Genomic DNA, 17,368 nt, shown 5'->3' on the forward strand with positions numbered 1-17,368 from the left:
CTGTAATGCTGATGTTTTTTTTGAAATGAGAGAAGTATTCATATTCATGTACATCTGGTACACTATGGATAGTTTCCTCTATACAGGTAAGAATCAGTACAAATTACAAATACTTGGTAAGAGAAATTGAACATCGAGCTTTCATAACTTGTCTGTGAAGCAATATGCTTAATATTCACATTTGTCTCTTCTCATTTAACAATAATGTTTGGATCTTCATGAAAAATAACAGAAAATATTAAAAGCTCCTGCTGTACACCTTTTTTAAATCCTCCAAATTATTTCTTCAATAACAATTCATCAACTTATTGAAATTAATTTCTGAAATGTAAAGGAGGTTGCAATATAGTAGGGGAATCATTTTGAGAATACAGCAACAGTCTGCATTAACATAGCACTCTTCATGTGGGTAGTGTCTCGGAATGCTTTTACAGGTCACAATGTTCTAGTATGGACTTTGCCAGTGATATAGTTTTCCAATGACTCTTGACTCACGTAAGTCTTCAGAGTTACATAAAATCTTCAGTTACTAATAATAATCCTTATATTTGACATAGTGCCTTTTATTTTGGAGAGAATGTCTCAAAGCACTTCAAAGGGTACACTGTACGTAGTAGGCGAATGCAACAAGCAAACAAAAACTAAACCCACCAGTCAATGCTGAGAGCCATTGTTGAAAACAATATTGTATGCAAAAGCTTGACCGTAAATACTTTGAAACAAAATAAAACTTCAGAATGGTAATTAATTTGTTTCTCTGGGTTAAGAGGATGTTGATTCAAATCCCACATTAGCACCTGCACTCCAGGTTGGCACTCCAGGGAACACTTTATTATTGGAGGTGTCATCTTTTAGATGAAATATTAAACTGTTAGTTTGCCTGTTCAGGTGCTTTATTAAAAGAGTTTAACCCAATGTTCCTGGCCACAATCCACCAGCTAAATTTGTCAAGCCATGTCATGATTTATGAATTCACATGATTTATGTCCATTGCAAGCTTCAAAAGTTACTTGTATAATGAAAACAACCACACTTTATGAAGCATTTTGACACATTTTCGATGTTATAAGCACTATATAAAAATAAAGGATTATTATATTTTGATTAACTGAATTGACATTGATGGCTTCAGTTACTTTCCCTTTCCCAGTTATTCAGCTGTCATAGGCTAGAAGGCTAAAGGTATGTAAAGTGTATTTGTGGGCAAACTCAGCAGGCAATTAATACATAACAATGTCCCACAAGCACGAATGAAGTAAGTGACTAATTTTGTTTGGGGGATTATTGGCCAGGACACTTGGGAGAGAGACACTCCCTTCTCTTTTTTAATTGAATATTTGTATTTTATCTTATTCATAAATTCTGCCTTCATTTAGGAACTGCTTTTCTGCGGTTCTTAAAAAGGACCCAGGAAAATGATGACTGAAGTAAGAATTTGACAAGTATGCTATATGATTCCCTGCATTATGACAGTCTGAGCTGAAATTAAGGGAAAGTTTGAAAATTCCAAATGGCAATCATATATCATTATGTGAAGAATTATGGACGAATGGGAGAAGTAATTATTCAGTAATAAAAAGGGTCAAGTCATATAAACTGAGAGCAAAGCTGAATTCCAGCCTGATTACTCTCTCCCAATCACCTATTGTTTTTTCTTTTCTATATTATGATATCAACACAATGAAAACAGCACTGATGACCATTAAATCTTGTGCTAAAATTACTTTGACTGAGGGCTGTGAATCTGTTCTCAATTTAGAAGCAAAATTATAGCACCAACAGAGGATAATACGTTGCTCAGGCTTTGCATCCTGAATTCACATGATTTATGTCCATTGCAAGCTTCAAAAGTTACTTATATAATGAAAACAACCACACTTTATGAAGCATTTTGACGCATTCTCGATGTTATAAGCACTATATAAAAATAAAGGATTATTATATTTTGATTAACTGAATGGGATTGTGTAAAAAGGACAGAATTTGAAAGTAAGTGTAGCTTACCAATATCTTACCCTAAAATGGTGTGAAATGTTTTAGAGGATGTAAGGCCAGAAAATCCACCTGGATTCTTAAAATTTCATATAATGTAAAACTTTGACTTATTTTTAAATTCGGCCTTAATTTAGGAACGGGGTTTAAAAAAAAAGGACCCAGAAAAAATGATTTCAAAAATAAGATTGAAATTAAGAATTTGACAAAATTCTGCACAATCTCCTGAAATTCTAAGATAATAATAATGATCATTGCGTTTGATGCACCTTTATCATGTCTTCAAAACATCTCGATGCAATCCATAGGATTTATTTTAGTGTGTGTTTGTAATAATATTAAATTCAAACTAGGTGGAGTTTCTGAACCAGATGTCAGAATCTATTAAATCTAGTTCATTTATAATTTGTTATGCCGGTCACAATGTTAACATCACATCCTATGTGCAGGAAACATCACTTTGTTATCTAAGCAGTAGATAAAACACATCAAGTTTATAAGAACTTGGCACCGAGCAGATATTAAAACTCCAAGTTATTATAGAAACAGAGAAGGAAGCTCAACCAGACGATTGATAGATTGACCATGTACCTCATAGTTGTTTATGAAACTTTGTTGTGCTCAAATTGTTGCCTTGTATGGCTAAAAAATAGATTTACTAAACTTGACAACAATTACTTGTGAAGCACTTTGAGGAGGTTTAATATGAGACGGTGCTATAAAAATGCGAGTTCTTTCTTTCTATTTGCCACCAAATTCCATTTAATAACTCACACAATAATGATGTGTCAAAGAGCTAATCTCTACCAACAACACAGAATGTAATCTTTTCCTGACAAATTTAAAAGAGAGGGAATATCAGCTAGGTTGCCAAAATAACTATCTGATTTTCTTTAAACAAAACAACTTTGTATAACATCATCACATAGGATAATGTCTCAGAGCACTGTACCACAGGATTTGTAATCACCAGAACAGATAAAGAACAGATTTAACTTCTCATCTGAAGCACAGAGGCTTAAACCATGCAGAACTCTCCCCAATACTGCACTGGAGTGTCAGGCCAGAGAATGGGCTCATGTTCCTGTGTGGACCCACAATCATCTGACCCGCAGTTACCAACTAAGCCAAGATGACAGTGAAGCAATCTCTATGTGGAACACAACAAACTCTATGGTTTATTGCTTAAAAGCGTGATCTAAATGAATAATTATATTGGGTCTATAACTGAAATTAATTTGTTTATGAATCCGATAAAAACAAGAAATATATTTTTATCAAATAAACTTACAAATACAATTATGAATAAAGAACAAATTTGTAAATGCCAAGATAACACAACATTCAAAGGGTTTGGTTCAGCAAATTATTTAGATAAGATAATAGATTCATCATATGACAGGGAAATGCACAAATTAATTCTATTCTGGTCAATTTCATTTTGGCACTGAGTGACTCCATAGTTTTCCATGCCAGGTCTCAAAGTCCATTTCTGCCTGTAGTTGCTGGTCAATATGACTTTGTACTGTGTCATGTGAAGGAGAGACTCAACTGTCAACTGTTCAGATCACATTCAGCAAAGCAGAAAGATATTCTCCACAAAACTCCCACTCCTGTTTAGAACATTACTTTGTCAAGAGTCTCTGATTTCAGGAGCTGCTAAAGAAAGTTTCTGGCAGGTTGGCAGGAGGGGGGTGGGTGAGGGTGAGGAGAATTTTCCTCACAGGTCACTGCTTGGATGTGGTTATGTAGCTGTCAATCTGATTCTTGTTGCTGTCGTCTTGTTGGAGAATGTGAGGGAGAGAGAACTGGCAAGTGCTGACAAGCATTTTCATGGAAGTATACTGTAAACACTTAACTTGATATTCAACTATTTCTTACTGGCTTGTACACAGCTAATTGTGGAACATGGAGAATATAGGCCTAAAATTCCACTGATTTTTTAGTCTATGAGATCATTTTGTTTTAAAAAAATGAAGACAATACTTAAATGCAGTAAGAATGGAAATATTGCTTAATGCGGTAATTAATTTGAATAAAAGTTTTGTTACAAACTATGGAATAAACATCTTCCATATTAAGACAAAATTTCACACAATTCTGCACAATCTTAAACATTGATTTTATTCTTCATAATCAATAATTAAGCAGAATTTTGAGCTTTGCATGACCTAAAGTTGTCTCTTTAACATGGTTCTTACCTTTTTGGGCTCTGACGTGTTGCTGATATGAATACTGTAGACCCCACTAGTATTGAAACCAGCATGATAGGCCTCTGCACAGTCTTTGAATGATTTCTCTTTGGTGCATTTTAATGCAGCTGTAGATAAAAAAAAGTCAAACTTGTCACGTAAAGCATCATAAATTTCCATAGTCAGGATATTCAGGCAAGGGGGAAAATATAATAATTATTCCTGATATTGTCCACCTATTTCAGATAGATGTTAGAGTAGGGAGTCTCTCCCAGTGTCCTGGCCTCCAGATTAATTGATCATTTATTCATCCCTATTTGTGGGACTTTGTTGTTCACAAATGTCTACCACATTAGTGTGCAAATAAGCAGTCACTGTTTTTTGTGGCAGTAGTTGCTGTGAAAAGCTTTGAGACATTCGGATGTTATAGACATTATATAAAAAAAAGTCAAGTTCATTTTGGATCAGCTGGAAGCTGCATTTTCTGTTTACTTGCTTCCAGTCTGTTGGAACCTCACCAGTGATGATTAACTCTCTTATAGTGTCTGCCAATGATACATTGACCCATTTGAAGAGAGATTGCCCCATTTACTGGCTATGATTACAAGCCAAACACGTCAAATACCATAAATACTTCAAACTTATGAGATACGCATTGCAACATCATGGTAGTTTATTATTCAGCTCATCCAATTACAGCTACCTATTGGTTTGTTTGATTAATGCAACATATTGTGTGGTTAGTGGTTTTATATTTCAATCAACCTAGATATGTTATGTTAATATTTGTGGTACTGAAAATATAATGGGTTGTAGCCATGTAAAATAATGTATTAGCATAGGGCTGGTGTTGGACAAAGCAGTTATGCAAGACTGTGCTCATTTATTTGATTTATCTTGCAGCATTTTTAAGAGGTTGACTTTCAAAATAATGAAAATATGTGTGATTGTGATTTTATAAAAGATAGTTTTTCATAAATGCTACTTTAGTATGCTTTCAGTGGGGAGGATGAACTGAATGAAACTGAAGAAAGGAAGATATTAACACAGAAATGTTGCTGATGTTTTTACACAATGTTACAATACATATAGCAAAAGGACCCAAGCTCTTGGCATTAGCTCAGAATCTAAAGCATAAGTCTACCTGGGCCATCAATTTGAGTTCTTTGGAATTATTTCAATTTTACCCGATTAAATTGAACTCGGATTCTGTCCCTTCAAATTATTTGCTCAGTGTCAGTGTCTCACTAAATGTTCCCCTACACTCACTGCACATAAAGGGCAAAAGCCATCATTCCATGGTTAAGTCAGCGTCCTGACAAAAGTTTTGCAGTGATTTTCAGAGCCAGCAGGAACCATATTGAAGAAGGTGAGTATGTGGAATTCATTGACACAAGCCATGGTTGAAGAAACCTGATAACATGTATGAGGGTTGGCAAGTTGGCAAGAAGCAAAGTGGGAATGGTGGGGGCAAGCAGTAATCTTAGTTAGCTGAGCAAAGAGGGTGAGCAGGGGAGTAGGGTAGAGAAGATTGGAGAGTTATGGAGATGCCAGGGAGTAGATGGATTTGTAGCTAAGGGTGAGAACCTTGAATCGATTCACTGGAAGATGGTGAGCCAGTAGAGACTGATGAAGACTAGGGTGATGGTTGTGCAGAGTTGGAATAATGGAAATACGGGGAGGGATGAATAATTTAGAGTTTTTGCTTCATTATTGGTGGGATCCAGGTCTATCTATGCAAAACAATGGGTAGAGTGGATACCTTAGTGTATTAGAGTGTATAATATAGATTGTTATAGTGAAGTGTGACCACCGTAGTCTGTGTAAAGGCAGGCTTGTAACTGATCATTGACCAAATTAACGTTTCTCATCCATGCTTTCTTGTGTTCTTAAAATGCTCCTAAAGTATCTGAAAAGATTTTATACAAGGTTTTATACAAAATTGACATGATTTGTGGTCTTAGATCGTGTAAGTACTGTTCTCTAAGTAAGAAATCCAATGTAAATTGTAAATTGCTCAGGCTTTTTAGAAATGACATATTGAAGGCCAAAGAAAACTATTGAAGTATGCAATAACAGCAAAACCATAATGAGCTCCTTAGTTGCAAGAACAGCAAAAATGTTCCGCTTAACAAAACTATTTGCTGCTTCTGTTCTCCTGAGGAAGATAACAAATCTGTGGTAGTCTTTCCAGTCACATAAGACACATACCAAAGTGTTCCTAATCTTATCTTGTCCATCAACGCAGTGGGAATTGATGTGAATGAAAGCATTCACTGTAGATAATGCAACTATTGACTTTGTGGACTTGGTAAATTGAACATCAAAGCAGAGCGATTTGAAAGACTGTGAGGAATGTGGCTGCTGTATAACAGGAACAGTGCTTTAATTATTTCAGTGATCATTTCTTTATCATTATTATTTATTCAAAGGTTTTTTACATAAATATAAATTCCAAAAATCGTGATGGGTAATTAGGAATAATACAAACCAATAAATGAAAGGGCAGTAACCGTAAGAGGAAACAGTGTATATCACTCAGTCAGGCTGGGTGTGGGGAACCATTAACAAAGACAACACATTAAAGGACTATCGGCTGATTGAACAGTGCATTGAATGATTGCGGGTTCACTGGTGACAGAGAACTGCCATTCAACCAAAGAAGTAAGGAAGAAGATGGATAATATCAAAATCCATTAAAAGCAACGAGGTGAAATAGACAAAGAAACAGCTGATAATTAGACAGCATTAACTTTATATTGCGCCATTCAAATAGAATAACGTCTCAGTGCACTTAACAGTGGTGGGGGTGCCAAGCAGGGGAGAGATGGGAAGGGGAAGTGACCATGGGCTCAGTTGAAGAGGTAGCTTTTAAGGTAAAACTTGAATACAAACAGGGAGGGAGCAAGAAAGAGGGGTAGAGGGAGTTCCTGGAGTTAAATTGATTGGCTGAGACATTAGTTACCATTCAGAAGATTGGAGACCTGAAATCTCTCCCTATCTCAGAGTATTATCTTAAAAGACCATGCAGAATTTAGAAATTCTTATATTCAGTCTTCCTAAACAATAATATAATAATCCTTGCATTTGATATAGCGCCTTATCACATCTGCGAAACGTCTCAAAGTCCTTTACACAATATACTGTCAAGTGAATTAACTGTATATTTTGTGGGAGAAACGCGGCATTCAGTTGCATGCAGCAGTGTCCTACAAACAGTCGAGGATTGAGTGACCAAGTTATTAGTTAAAACATTTTTTTGAAGGGATTTTTACCCAGTGTAAAGCAATCCACCAATCAACTAACAACCAGGTAAACAGAGGCATGTGGAGGAAGCAAACTTGCTAAATGTTTCACCCTGTCCGGGAATCGAACCCAGGTCACCTCACTGAGCTACAGGACTTGGACACTTTAGACACTTTGAGACTCCACACTAAGCCTAAACTGAGCCTTACTTAAAATTTAAATTTAAAAAAATAATATGCAGAAATGTGAATGTAAGTCTTTATTTAACAATCTGTTACAGGTAGAAAAAGTCAGAGGTAGTGAAGGGCTGGCAGTGTGCTGCTACAGTTACAGACCAATTCCTGATGGAAGAAGTTCTTTATACAAATTGTAATCAATTTGTATTTTTCCTGATTACCCAGTATTAAACACTGTTTGCTTAACCACAGTGAGGCTGGTCCCAATTAGTCCGCAATTAGTAGTGGAGTCCTGTAGCTCAGTGGTTAGAGCACTCGCTTTGCAAGTGAGAGACCTGAGTTCAATTCCAGGCAGGGCGAAACCTTGGGCAAGTTTCCTAACTCCACACGCCTAATAATAATCCCTCCAAAACCCAAAACAATAATAAATTGGTCATTTTCAATCTACGACTGGTTGTGGGACATTGCTGTGCGCAATTGACTGCCGCGTTCGCCCACAAATATACAGTCAATTCACTTTACAGTGTGTTCTATGAAGCGCTTTGGGACGTCCTCCCGACGTGAGAAGCGCTATATCAAATACAAGGATTATTATTATTATTATTATTATAATCGGGTCTCTTCTGTACAAATAAATTGTAAGTAGTCAAAGCTGTACTCTGTATTTTGTATTAAAGATAATGTCACACCACGTACAGTTGGCCCCTTCTATAACGTATTGATTTGGCTCTATAAAATCAGATCCAGTGTTAATCTGTAGATAGATGTTTATAACTGTCATTTATGTGTGAACCCCTTATGTAATCCAATGCTGCCATTCATTAACTATGAATCTTAATAATAAAATGCTATCATTATTAATAATATTAATTATTATCTTAAATGTTTTTGCTACAAATATTTTATGTATAAATAAGTACATTGTGTCAGAGTTTTTATAAATGGCATGAAGTACTTCTTGTTACCAAAAGGAGTCTCCATTTGCCTAACCTATAAATCCTATAAGGAAATATTTGCGGAAAAATTCAAAGTGGGTCTAACTTTACTAAAATTTTCAAAAATTTGTTTATAGGGCATTGCTGTGTGAAAATTAGCCTCCCTACAAAAATATAGTCACTACACTTTACAGTGAATCATTTGAAGTACTTTGAGACATCCACCTAATGTGATTGATGCTACATCAAATACAAGAACTATTAGTATTAATTTGTTTAAAATTGTTTAAGCTCTTTTAAGAACTACAGAAAAATGAATTCAAAATTAAGACTGAATTTATCCTTTATCATTCAACAACTTGCCAAATTCTGGACACTTTAAAATGTTACTCAAATAGAGTAAATTAAGACCCAGGTGGAATTTCTCTCCAATTAGGTTTGGCAGAAGTTTAATTGACCTTCCTACAGACTATTCTGTTTTACGGAGAAACAGCTACCTGATTAAAATGATTAAATGCTTTCATAACAGGACAAGTACTAGCAAACCAGAGAAATCAAATCTGATGTTTTAAGCATGCTGAATTACATACTAATTTGTACATGTCAAAACAAATCTTCATGTTACTTTCACTTTATAAGGATGAAACAATTTCCGATATTCATCTGCTATCTTTAACTGTCAATCCTGTACATTTTCTGAAGCCGATCATGCTATGATCGATGGCAAGTAAATTACAATGATTCAGAGGACTTATCGCCACGTCATTTATAATAGTCAGGGTTCCTAATCCTGTGGGACTGCTCGCAAGAAGCAATAGACATTGGTATAAACTGGTGTTTGTTAAGATCATCTGTTGAGTCTATGTTGGTTCTGCGCCCAGCGGTTTGCAGTCTCAATGTCTGAGGCAAACAACGTTTACTTGTTAGCAATATGTTCAAAGGGGCTGAAGTTGCTCAGGAACACTGAACCAACTCTGTCTTAAAGGGAGAAGCTGGCAAGAGCATGTGCCTTACTCAGGAAACTTTGTTTGTGCTCTACTGTGTACATTATATTTAAGAGTTCCATTCGATGGAGATGTGGCTTGACCCAAAATTATGACTTTGCCATTATTCATAAACACAGTAAGATAAATTACTTATTGTTGTTTCTAAATGACAACTGAATTGTGATGCCTATTAACAGTGTTAATTACAGAGTCAAGGAAGCAATCTGTCTCCAAAATATAGAGGAGCAGCTAATGGCAGATCTGGAACCATAACATTTTGTAGGACAGAATAAGGCCATTTTGCACAGTTTTCCTGTCCTTGATCTCTGCAAAAGCTAACCATTTACTTCCATTCCTCTCTCCCTTTCCCCGTATTCTTTTATAATGTTTCCTTTCAGATGTTTGCCTGAATGTTTCTTTTAAAATCTACTGTATTATAGATTTGTGGTCACTCAACCCACAGCTCTCTCTGGGACACTGTTGTGGACAATTTGCTGCTGCGTTTCGCCCACAAATATACGGTTAATTCACTTCACAGTATATTCTGTGAAGCGCTTTGAGACGTCGAGAAGCCGTGGAAAGCACTATATCAAAATGCAAGGATATTATTATTACTATTTCGAAGACGTGATCAAATGCAAGGATTATTATTGTTATGTTTTTGGTAATAGTATTAGGAAAAGGTGCATAGTGCACAGAAAAGTATCACGATGTGGAAACAGTATGATTGAATACAGTTTTGACAAGGCATCAATGCCTCTTGAAACCTGGGTCAATAGTGACACTTTTGTAGCACTTTCTTCAATTGCTACAAACAATAACGATAAACAATCGTGTTGACAATGCAAACGATAACGATCTACTATTGAATCAGGTAACTTTACTCACTATCCTTTTTCATCTTTTTGTTACAGTTTATCATTGTAACAAAAATAATCATCAAATTTGGTATAGCACCTTTCATGTCAGGAGGATGACGCAAACCCCTTCACAGGATTCACTGTTACGTTTAGTGACTGCGTATTGTGGCAAACACAGCAACAATTTGTGCACAGAAAGTGAGTAACAATTTTATTTGGGGGATTGTTGGCCATCATTTAAGCAGCAGGAAAAAGAACAAAAGTGAAGGATTCTGTGTATGCGTAGAACACGTGATGTTTTATAACCTAGGCACAAGCGGCATGACTGTTCAGTGTTCGGCCATGATGGCTGAATCAAGATTATTGATTTACTATTATGAATCCATGCATGGCACAAAGTCAGCATTAAATTGATTCCCGAGCCTTGCAGATGTCTGAGCAAGAATCTGTTATGTGATGGATTTGCAGCAGGTGCACGATGATGATATGTAGGAAGGCTCAGTCCATCCATCGTCAGGACTGTCGCCAGCACAAAGCTGCAATGTGATAATCATAGATCACAAGTAGTTTGTCCTATTGACGAGTCAGTGTCACCCAGCCGTGCCCTGCACCTGCCTAGCAGGTTACAATGCAAGCTGTGATAAAATCTGTCACTTTGACCCTGATCAGCAATTATCAAAGGAAAACCCTTCAAGGTCACTGCAACTGGATTGACCCCACAAAGCAAACGTCTCCCCAGAATGTGAAGGGGGCACTTGCTTCTAAAAGATGTTAAACTCATTTTAGGCAATGGATGAGAGTTGCAAGATGAAAGCTGTGCGCAGTAAGGCGGCATATAAAGTACAGTCCGGCAAACTGATCAATTTAGTGGGAGTGATACATGTTTGGATTAAATGATTTGACCTACTATGAGATAACTCGATGCATGATAACTCACTCTCCCAAGGATCCAAAATCTTAAAATTGGAGCTAAGCCATTGGAAGTGAGAATCAGAAAAGATTTCTTCACAATACAGACCAGTGGGAATGTGGAATGAGCGTACTTGGTAACGGAATGTTGGAATCCTGCCAACCCTCAGTGGTGGTCTCGACAGTCCGGTTCCTAAGTCGGGAGGGTCCGCAGTTCTCCAGAGCACTGCTGCTAACAGACCAGCCAGCCCAGCTTGTTGTCAGGACTTGAAGCACTCTGGGATGCTACCCTGTGTGAGGTTGCTGTATGAATGCAAGTTGTTGTTATTGTTGTTCAAGGGCCTGTGAGCATGGATTCTTCTCACTCAGTTCCTGCTAAACCTGCACTTTGTGGCATCCACCCGAAAGAAAAGGCACCTTGTAAATATAAATTTGTTATGTGTTGTAGGCTAAAGCCATAATGGTCCTAGTTGGACAAGCAGCAGGGATCTTGCCAGATAGTGCTCTCAATAATAATAATAATAATGGAGTCCTGTAGCTCAGTGGTTAGAGCACTCGCTTTGCAAGTGAGAGACCTGAGTTCAATTCCAGGCAGGGCAAAACCTTGGGCAAGTTTCCTTACACCACACGCCTAATAATAATCCCTCCAAAAACCAAAAACAATAATAAAAATTGGTCATTTTCAATCTACGACTGTTTGTGGGACATTGCTGTGCGCAATTGGCTGCCGCGTTCGCCCACAAATATACAGTCAATTCACTTTACAGTGTGTTCTGTGAAGCGCTTTGGGACGTCCTCCCGATGTGAAAAGCGCTATAGCAAATGCAAGGATTACTATTATTATTATAATAATCCTTGCATTTGATATAGTGCCTTATCACATCTTCGAGACATCTCAAAGCGCTTCACAGAATATACCTTAAAGTGAATTGACTGGATATTTTGTGGGCAAACACTGTAGCCAATTGCACACAACAGTGTCCCACAAACAATCGTGGATTGATTGACCAATTTATTATTATTTTTTGAAGGAATTATTACCCCCAGAAAAGCAATCTGCCAATCAACTAACAACCGGGTTCCTACTACTGCTAGCTAAACAGAGACGTGTGGAGTAAGGAAATTTGCCCAACATTTCACTCTGCCGGGAATTGAACCCAGGTCTCTCGCTTGCGAGGCGAATGCTCCAACCACTGAGCTACAGGACTCCACATTAGTGCCTTCAGGAGGGCAATGCAAAGCTATGTGGCAATAGCTGATTAAAGATAAAAGGTGGAAGGCAAACTAGGTGGATTTTGGTCTTTTTCCATCTAGCATTTCTTATGTTCTTATGTTAAATAAAAACAGCATGCATACTCCAGGGTCTCTAAGCCTTGGCCTAATAGTTTCTGGTATTAAGAAAGCAGGGTATGTCATTCCAAGGGAATATTATGGATTTAATTTCAGAGAGGATTATTTCCATGTGTAGGTGGCATACAAATGTGGACAGTTGACCAAAACAATCCCTCTAATTTTCTCCTTCTCTTATCTGAAGGTACTGATCCATGCTGGGGTATGTTTCCATAGATGTTAGAGTTTTTCCAATCATTGCTTGTATCCTCAAAGTTAGTAAACTCTACTCATTCGCCATCCCTGGCTCCCTGTTTCTGAATGGATCAACTTCAAGATCCTCATCCTCACATACATATCCCTTCACACTCTAGTACCTTTCTACCTCTCTGACCTGCTCGCTTCACTACACCTCTAATCTCTCCAAATCCCTGCCTCAATCGTTCCGCCTCGCTCTCTCTTGATCTATCTTTAAATCCCATCTGAAGCACTATCTCATCAACCTTGCCTATAGTCACCGTGCTCTCACCCTTCTCCTTTGCGCCCTGGCTTTAATCACTCTTCTTGGTATTCTGTTCCAGTTGCTAATTACCCTCTGAGAAAAGAAATACTTCCTGGTGTCCTTTGGAACCCTAATAGTTATCCTTTGGATACAACATTTGATAAAATGCCCTTCACGTCAAGAGGACATCTGAAAGCACTTGCCAGGATATAAGTGTAACACTTTAATGAAATACTTGAGGTGCACTATTGGAGATGAGATCCTTTGGGTCAGATGTTAAACTGAGCACCCTCTGCCTATTCAGGTGGATGTTAAATGTTCCATGGCAATATTCAAAAAGTCAAAATACCAGGAAGGATTTCTTTTCTCAGAGGCCGTGGCCAAAAACCCCCAAGTAAAAAAATTGTCATTCACTTCAAGGTTGTTTGTGAGACATTGCTGTACGCAAATTGGCTGTTGTGTATGCCTACAAAATACATAGTCACTAGACTTCACAGTAAATCCTGTGAAGTGCTTTGAGATGATGTAAAAGCTGCTATATCAAATGCACAATTTGCATTTATATATATAGCCCTCTTCACATAGGATGACATCTCGGAGCCACTGATGAACAGAATTAACTTCACCATCAGCTCTTTAACTGTAACTGGGCAGTTTAATTTTAGAGACATGAAGCAAATGCTTCCTTCTCTTTGCAGTCACACCTGGAGACAAATACTTTATTTTACACTTGTTAGGAAATCACAATAGCAGACATCATTTTGTACCTTTCAGCTTCCATAGCAATAATTCTTTTTATTTAATTTCTTCCCTGAGCTTACATTTACTGTAACATGATATTGAAATAGAAATAACAGGAACAATGATGTCCAAATGGGACAGCACCCTGTTGCTTGTTTAGTATCTACTCTTATGAAACAGTATTATGACAGGAAGACAATGTTCCATATTTTGTGTTCTTCGATATTCATTCTTATGAAACTCGAGTAAGGAGCTGAGATATGAGATGAAAAATTTCCTGTGCAAGGAAAGGATTGGAATGGGTGTGTAAGGAAAGGATTGGAATGGGTGATCAAAATGTCATATGTGACATGCAGTAGATATATAACATCTGCACATTTATGATTTGCTCCTATGATTGTATCATAAAAAGATTGACATATAGTCCTGACAATCATCTAGATATTTCTTTGTGGACATGTAGAGAGTTATAAACGCTACCTGTATAGTGGCTGGTATTGTCTGTAGCTGGGAGGATTCTGATTTCATTACATTTCACCTAAACCACAAGAGATTTCTTAGACCTTTCCTAGACTTTTAACAATCACAGGTCTCCCAGTAACTGTTTGAGGAAAACACTGCACAGAATACATTCTCACTGACGGCTTTCACCATGAGTAATATACATCTGTTATAACCCTGAGAAGCCATGATCCTGCTAGTTGATGGTTAAATGGTGGATCTGACTTTACGTATGTAGGCAACAAGAACTCTATCGGATGGTTGAGGAAGAGAAAGCGTAAGTCCTACCTCCAGCATATTGGGTATGTTCCTAATCAATCCATTATGAATTTCTTGGATCCCAGTCAGGTGGTGAACACAGTGAGCAAGGATGAATCAGAGGGCACTTGTGCCACTCCTAATAATAATAAAAAAAATCCTTGCATTTGATAGAACGCCTTATCACGTCATTGAGATGTCTCAAAGCGCTTCACGGAATATATTGTAAAATACTGTGTATTTTGTGGGCGAAACATCCTAGTGGCTGGTTAGAGTGGCTTTGACATAGATCTGGGTGCAGATGCATGGGTGCACAGGAAATCACACTTCAGAACTTATCAGAGCCCTGAGGAGAGGAGGTGAGGGGGATAAAATTCGGAAAGTGTCAATTGAAAGAAAGAGGTCTGGTGCTACATGTGAAACCTATCAATTCATAGCTCTGTCACTCACCTCTTTCTTGTGATACAAGATTGAGAAGATTGTGCACAGTCTCCATCAGTTCCAGTTGTTGCTTTTGCAGGCTGGTGTTATTCACAGTAGCTCGGTTCAGCTGGGCTTCCAACTCATCAATGACGTGGCTCTGACGGTTCACCAGCTCCTGGAGACTTGCTTTCTCTTGCCTTAGTGTCTTGAGCTCTTCTTCATGTCGATCTTCCATTTCTATAAATTTCTGCTCCAGAAAGCTGAGGGGAAACCACAGCAGATGTTGTGGTTGTAGTTACCCACTACACAGATTTAAATTTTTACACAAATATATCACGGCTGCAAATAGACAGTTATTAATAGTCACTGAAGTTGGTGTCATGGCATTGCATAAGGAATTTAAAGCCAATCATTTCCAGGCATATTGGAGTGAAAAATGAAGCATGTGATGTGATCACACTGTGGGACATTCCACTCCTGGAGGTGTCTCAGATGATCAGTGCTGCAGGTAAACAATCACCACCAGCCCCCACTCCTCCTCCACACATATGCTCACTACCGCAACTGTGCTCAAATGATTGTGCATAAAACTGGTTGCATCTTGGAAGCTAGACCTTCATATGAAGGAAAGGGCAATAGAAGGGTATAGGAGGGAATAAGGAATACGTTGAGACCCTTTTGGAGTACAAACAGCAGCACTTGAGCCGAGTGGCCTGTTTCCGTGCTGTACATTCTTTGTAAATCCATTGAGCCAGCCAGGATTACCTTAGAACTTGCCACTGCATAGAGATCCAAGTATTTCAGTTCCGGTTTGACTGCCTTAACTCAACTTTTAAAGTGGGTTTAGGAAGAACTATTTGAACAAGTCCATTCCTTCTAGACTTTGTAGCTATCAACTGAGTCATCTCCATTTGCAATAGCCTCCAATATGATAATTATTTTGTTTACCTGCAAACAGGAGTCCTGTAGCTCAGTGGTTAGAGCACTCGCTTTGCAAGTGAGAGACCTGAGTTCAATTCCAGGCAGGGCAAAACCTTGGGCAAGTTTCCTTACTCCACACGCCTAATAATAATCCCTCCACAAACCAAAAACAATAAAATTGGTCATTTTCAATCTACGACTGTTTGTGGGACATTGCTGTGCCCAATTGGCTGCCACGTTCGCCCACAAATATACAGTCAATTCACTTTACAGTGTATTCTGTGAAGCGCTTTGGGACGTCCTCCTGACGTGAAAAGCGCTATATCAAATTCAAGGATTATTATTATTGTTAAAATATAGTCACTATACTTTACAGTTAAGTCACCTGAAATACTTTGAGATGTCCTCCTGATGTAAAAAGCGTTATATCAAATGCAATTCTTCTTCTTCTTCTTCTACTTATTATTATTATTATTATTATTATGCCCATTCACAAATTAAGAGAAAAATGCAATGTTACTGTGATTTGAAGCTCAGATGCTTTCCCATGTTGTGCACTGACAGTAATGAGTCAGTGAGCATCTGGTCTCCATTTCACTAATATATCAACTTGATGAATGTATTTCAGTGTCAGAATCAACATCTTATCTTCTCAGCAGCGACCATGACATCAGTACATCCTCAGTACGCTTAGTCATGTCGCCAAGAGCTGCTGCTGCTGAATTAATAAGAGGTTGTCAATGGGAATGTTTAGCTTGCAAGTTAAACATTCCTAATGGAAAGAAATCATTTGCTGCCAAGTGTTTCACATAACAGTGGATTTTTGAGTCCTTTGTGAATGGTTACTTTGAACAGTTTGCAATTAGTGAGACCTTCATTTTGAACTTGCAGTATCACATTGAAATGATTCAAAGTGTTTCGCTGGTCAAGTATAATGACTCTTTTTATGTGATCAAAATTACGGTATACGTATCCTAGGAAAAGAATATCAGCTGGATCAAGATTTGTTCTATTTAGGTAACATTTCAGAGCGCCCCAAATTTTACAAATGCTTGAATAACCTTAACGTTGAAGCCAAGTTTTCTTTTAGAACTACAGCAAACCGACTTCAAAGTTAAGGCTGAATTCAACAATTTAGCAAATTCTGGATGCATTGAAATGCTCCATAAATAGAGTAAAACACAAGATCCAAGTGGAATTTCTCCCCATCTATTCCTTGCAGAATTCATTTACGATTAAAGATACTACAGTTTTGACGCTTTATGTGAAAAGCTCTGAGTAGACAGGGTTTCTGTTATCGTGCTGGATCATACTGTTACTATTTAATTATAATAATCCTTGAATTTAATACAGTGCTTTATCACTTCTTTGAGATATCTCAAAGTGCTTCACAGAAT

General features: G+C 37.6%; 1 protein-coding gene across 1 annotated transcript in view; it reads right to left on the reverse strand.

The window, feature by feature from the left end:
- Window positions 1-17,368, reverse strand: part of LOC103184590 (angiopoietin-1) — a 155,087-nt gene that overhangs the window by 32,817 nt on the left and 104,902 nt on the right. Inside the window, exons 4-5 of the mRNA XM_007902688.2 lie at window positions 15,078-15,310; window positions 4,194-4,312 (exon numbers count right to left, since the gene is read on the reverse strand). Of these exons, the coding sequence (XP_007900879.1) occupies window positions 4,194-4,312; window positions 15,078-15,310 (352 nt within the window). The remainder of the gene's footprint in view (window positions 1-4,193; window positions 4,313-15,077; window positions 15,311-17,368) is intronic.

The sequence above is a fragment of the Callorhinchus milii genome, unplaced genomic scaffold (assembly GCF_018977255.1).
Source record: "Callorhinchus milii isolate IMCB2004 unplaced genomic scaffold, IMCB_Cmil_1.0 Scaffold2, whole genome shotgun sequence".
NCBI classification, from domain to species: Eukaryota; Metazoa; Chordata; class Chondrichthyes; order Chimaeriformes; family Callorhinchidae; genus Callorhinchus; species Callorhinchus milii.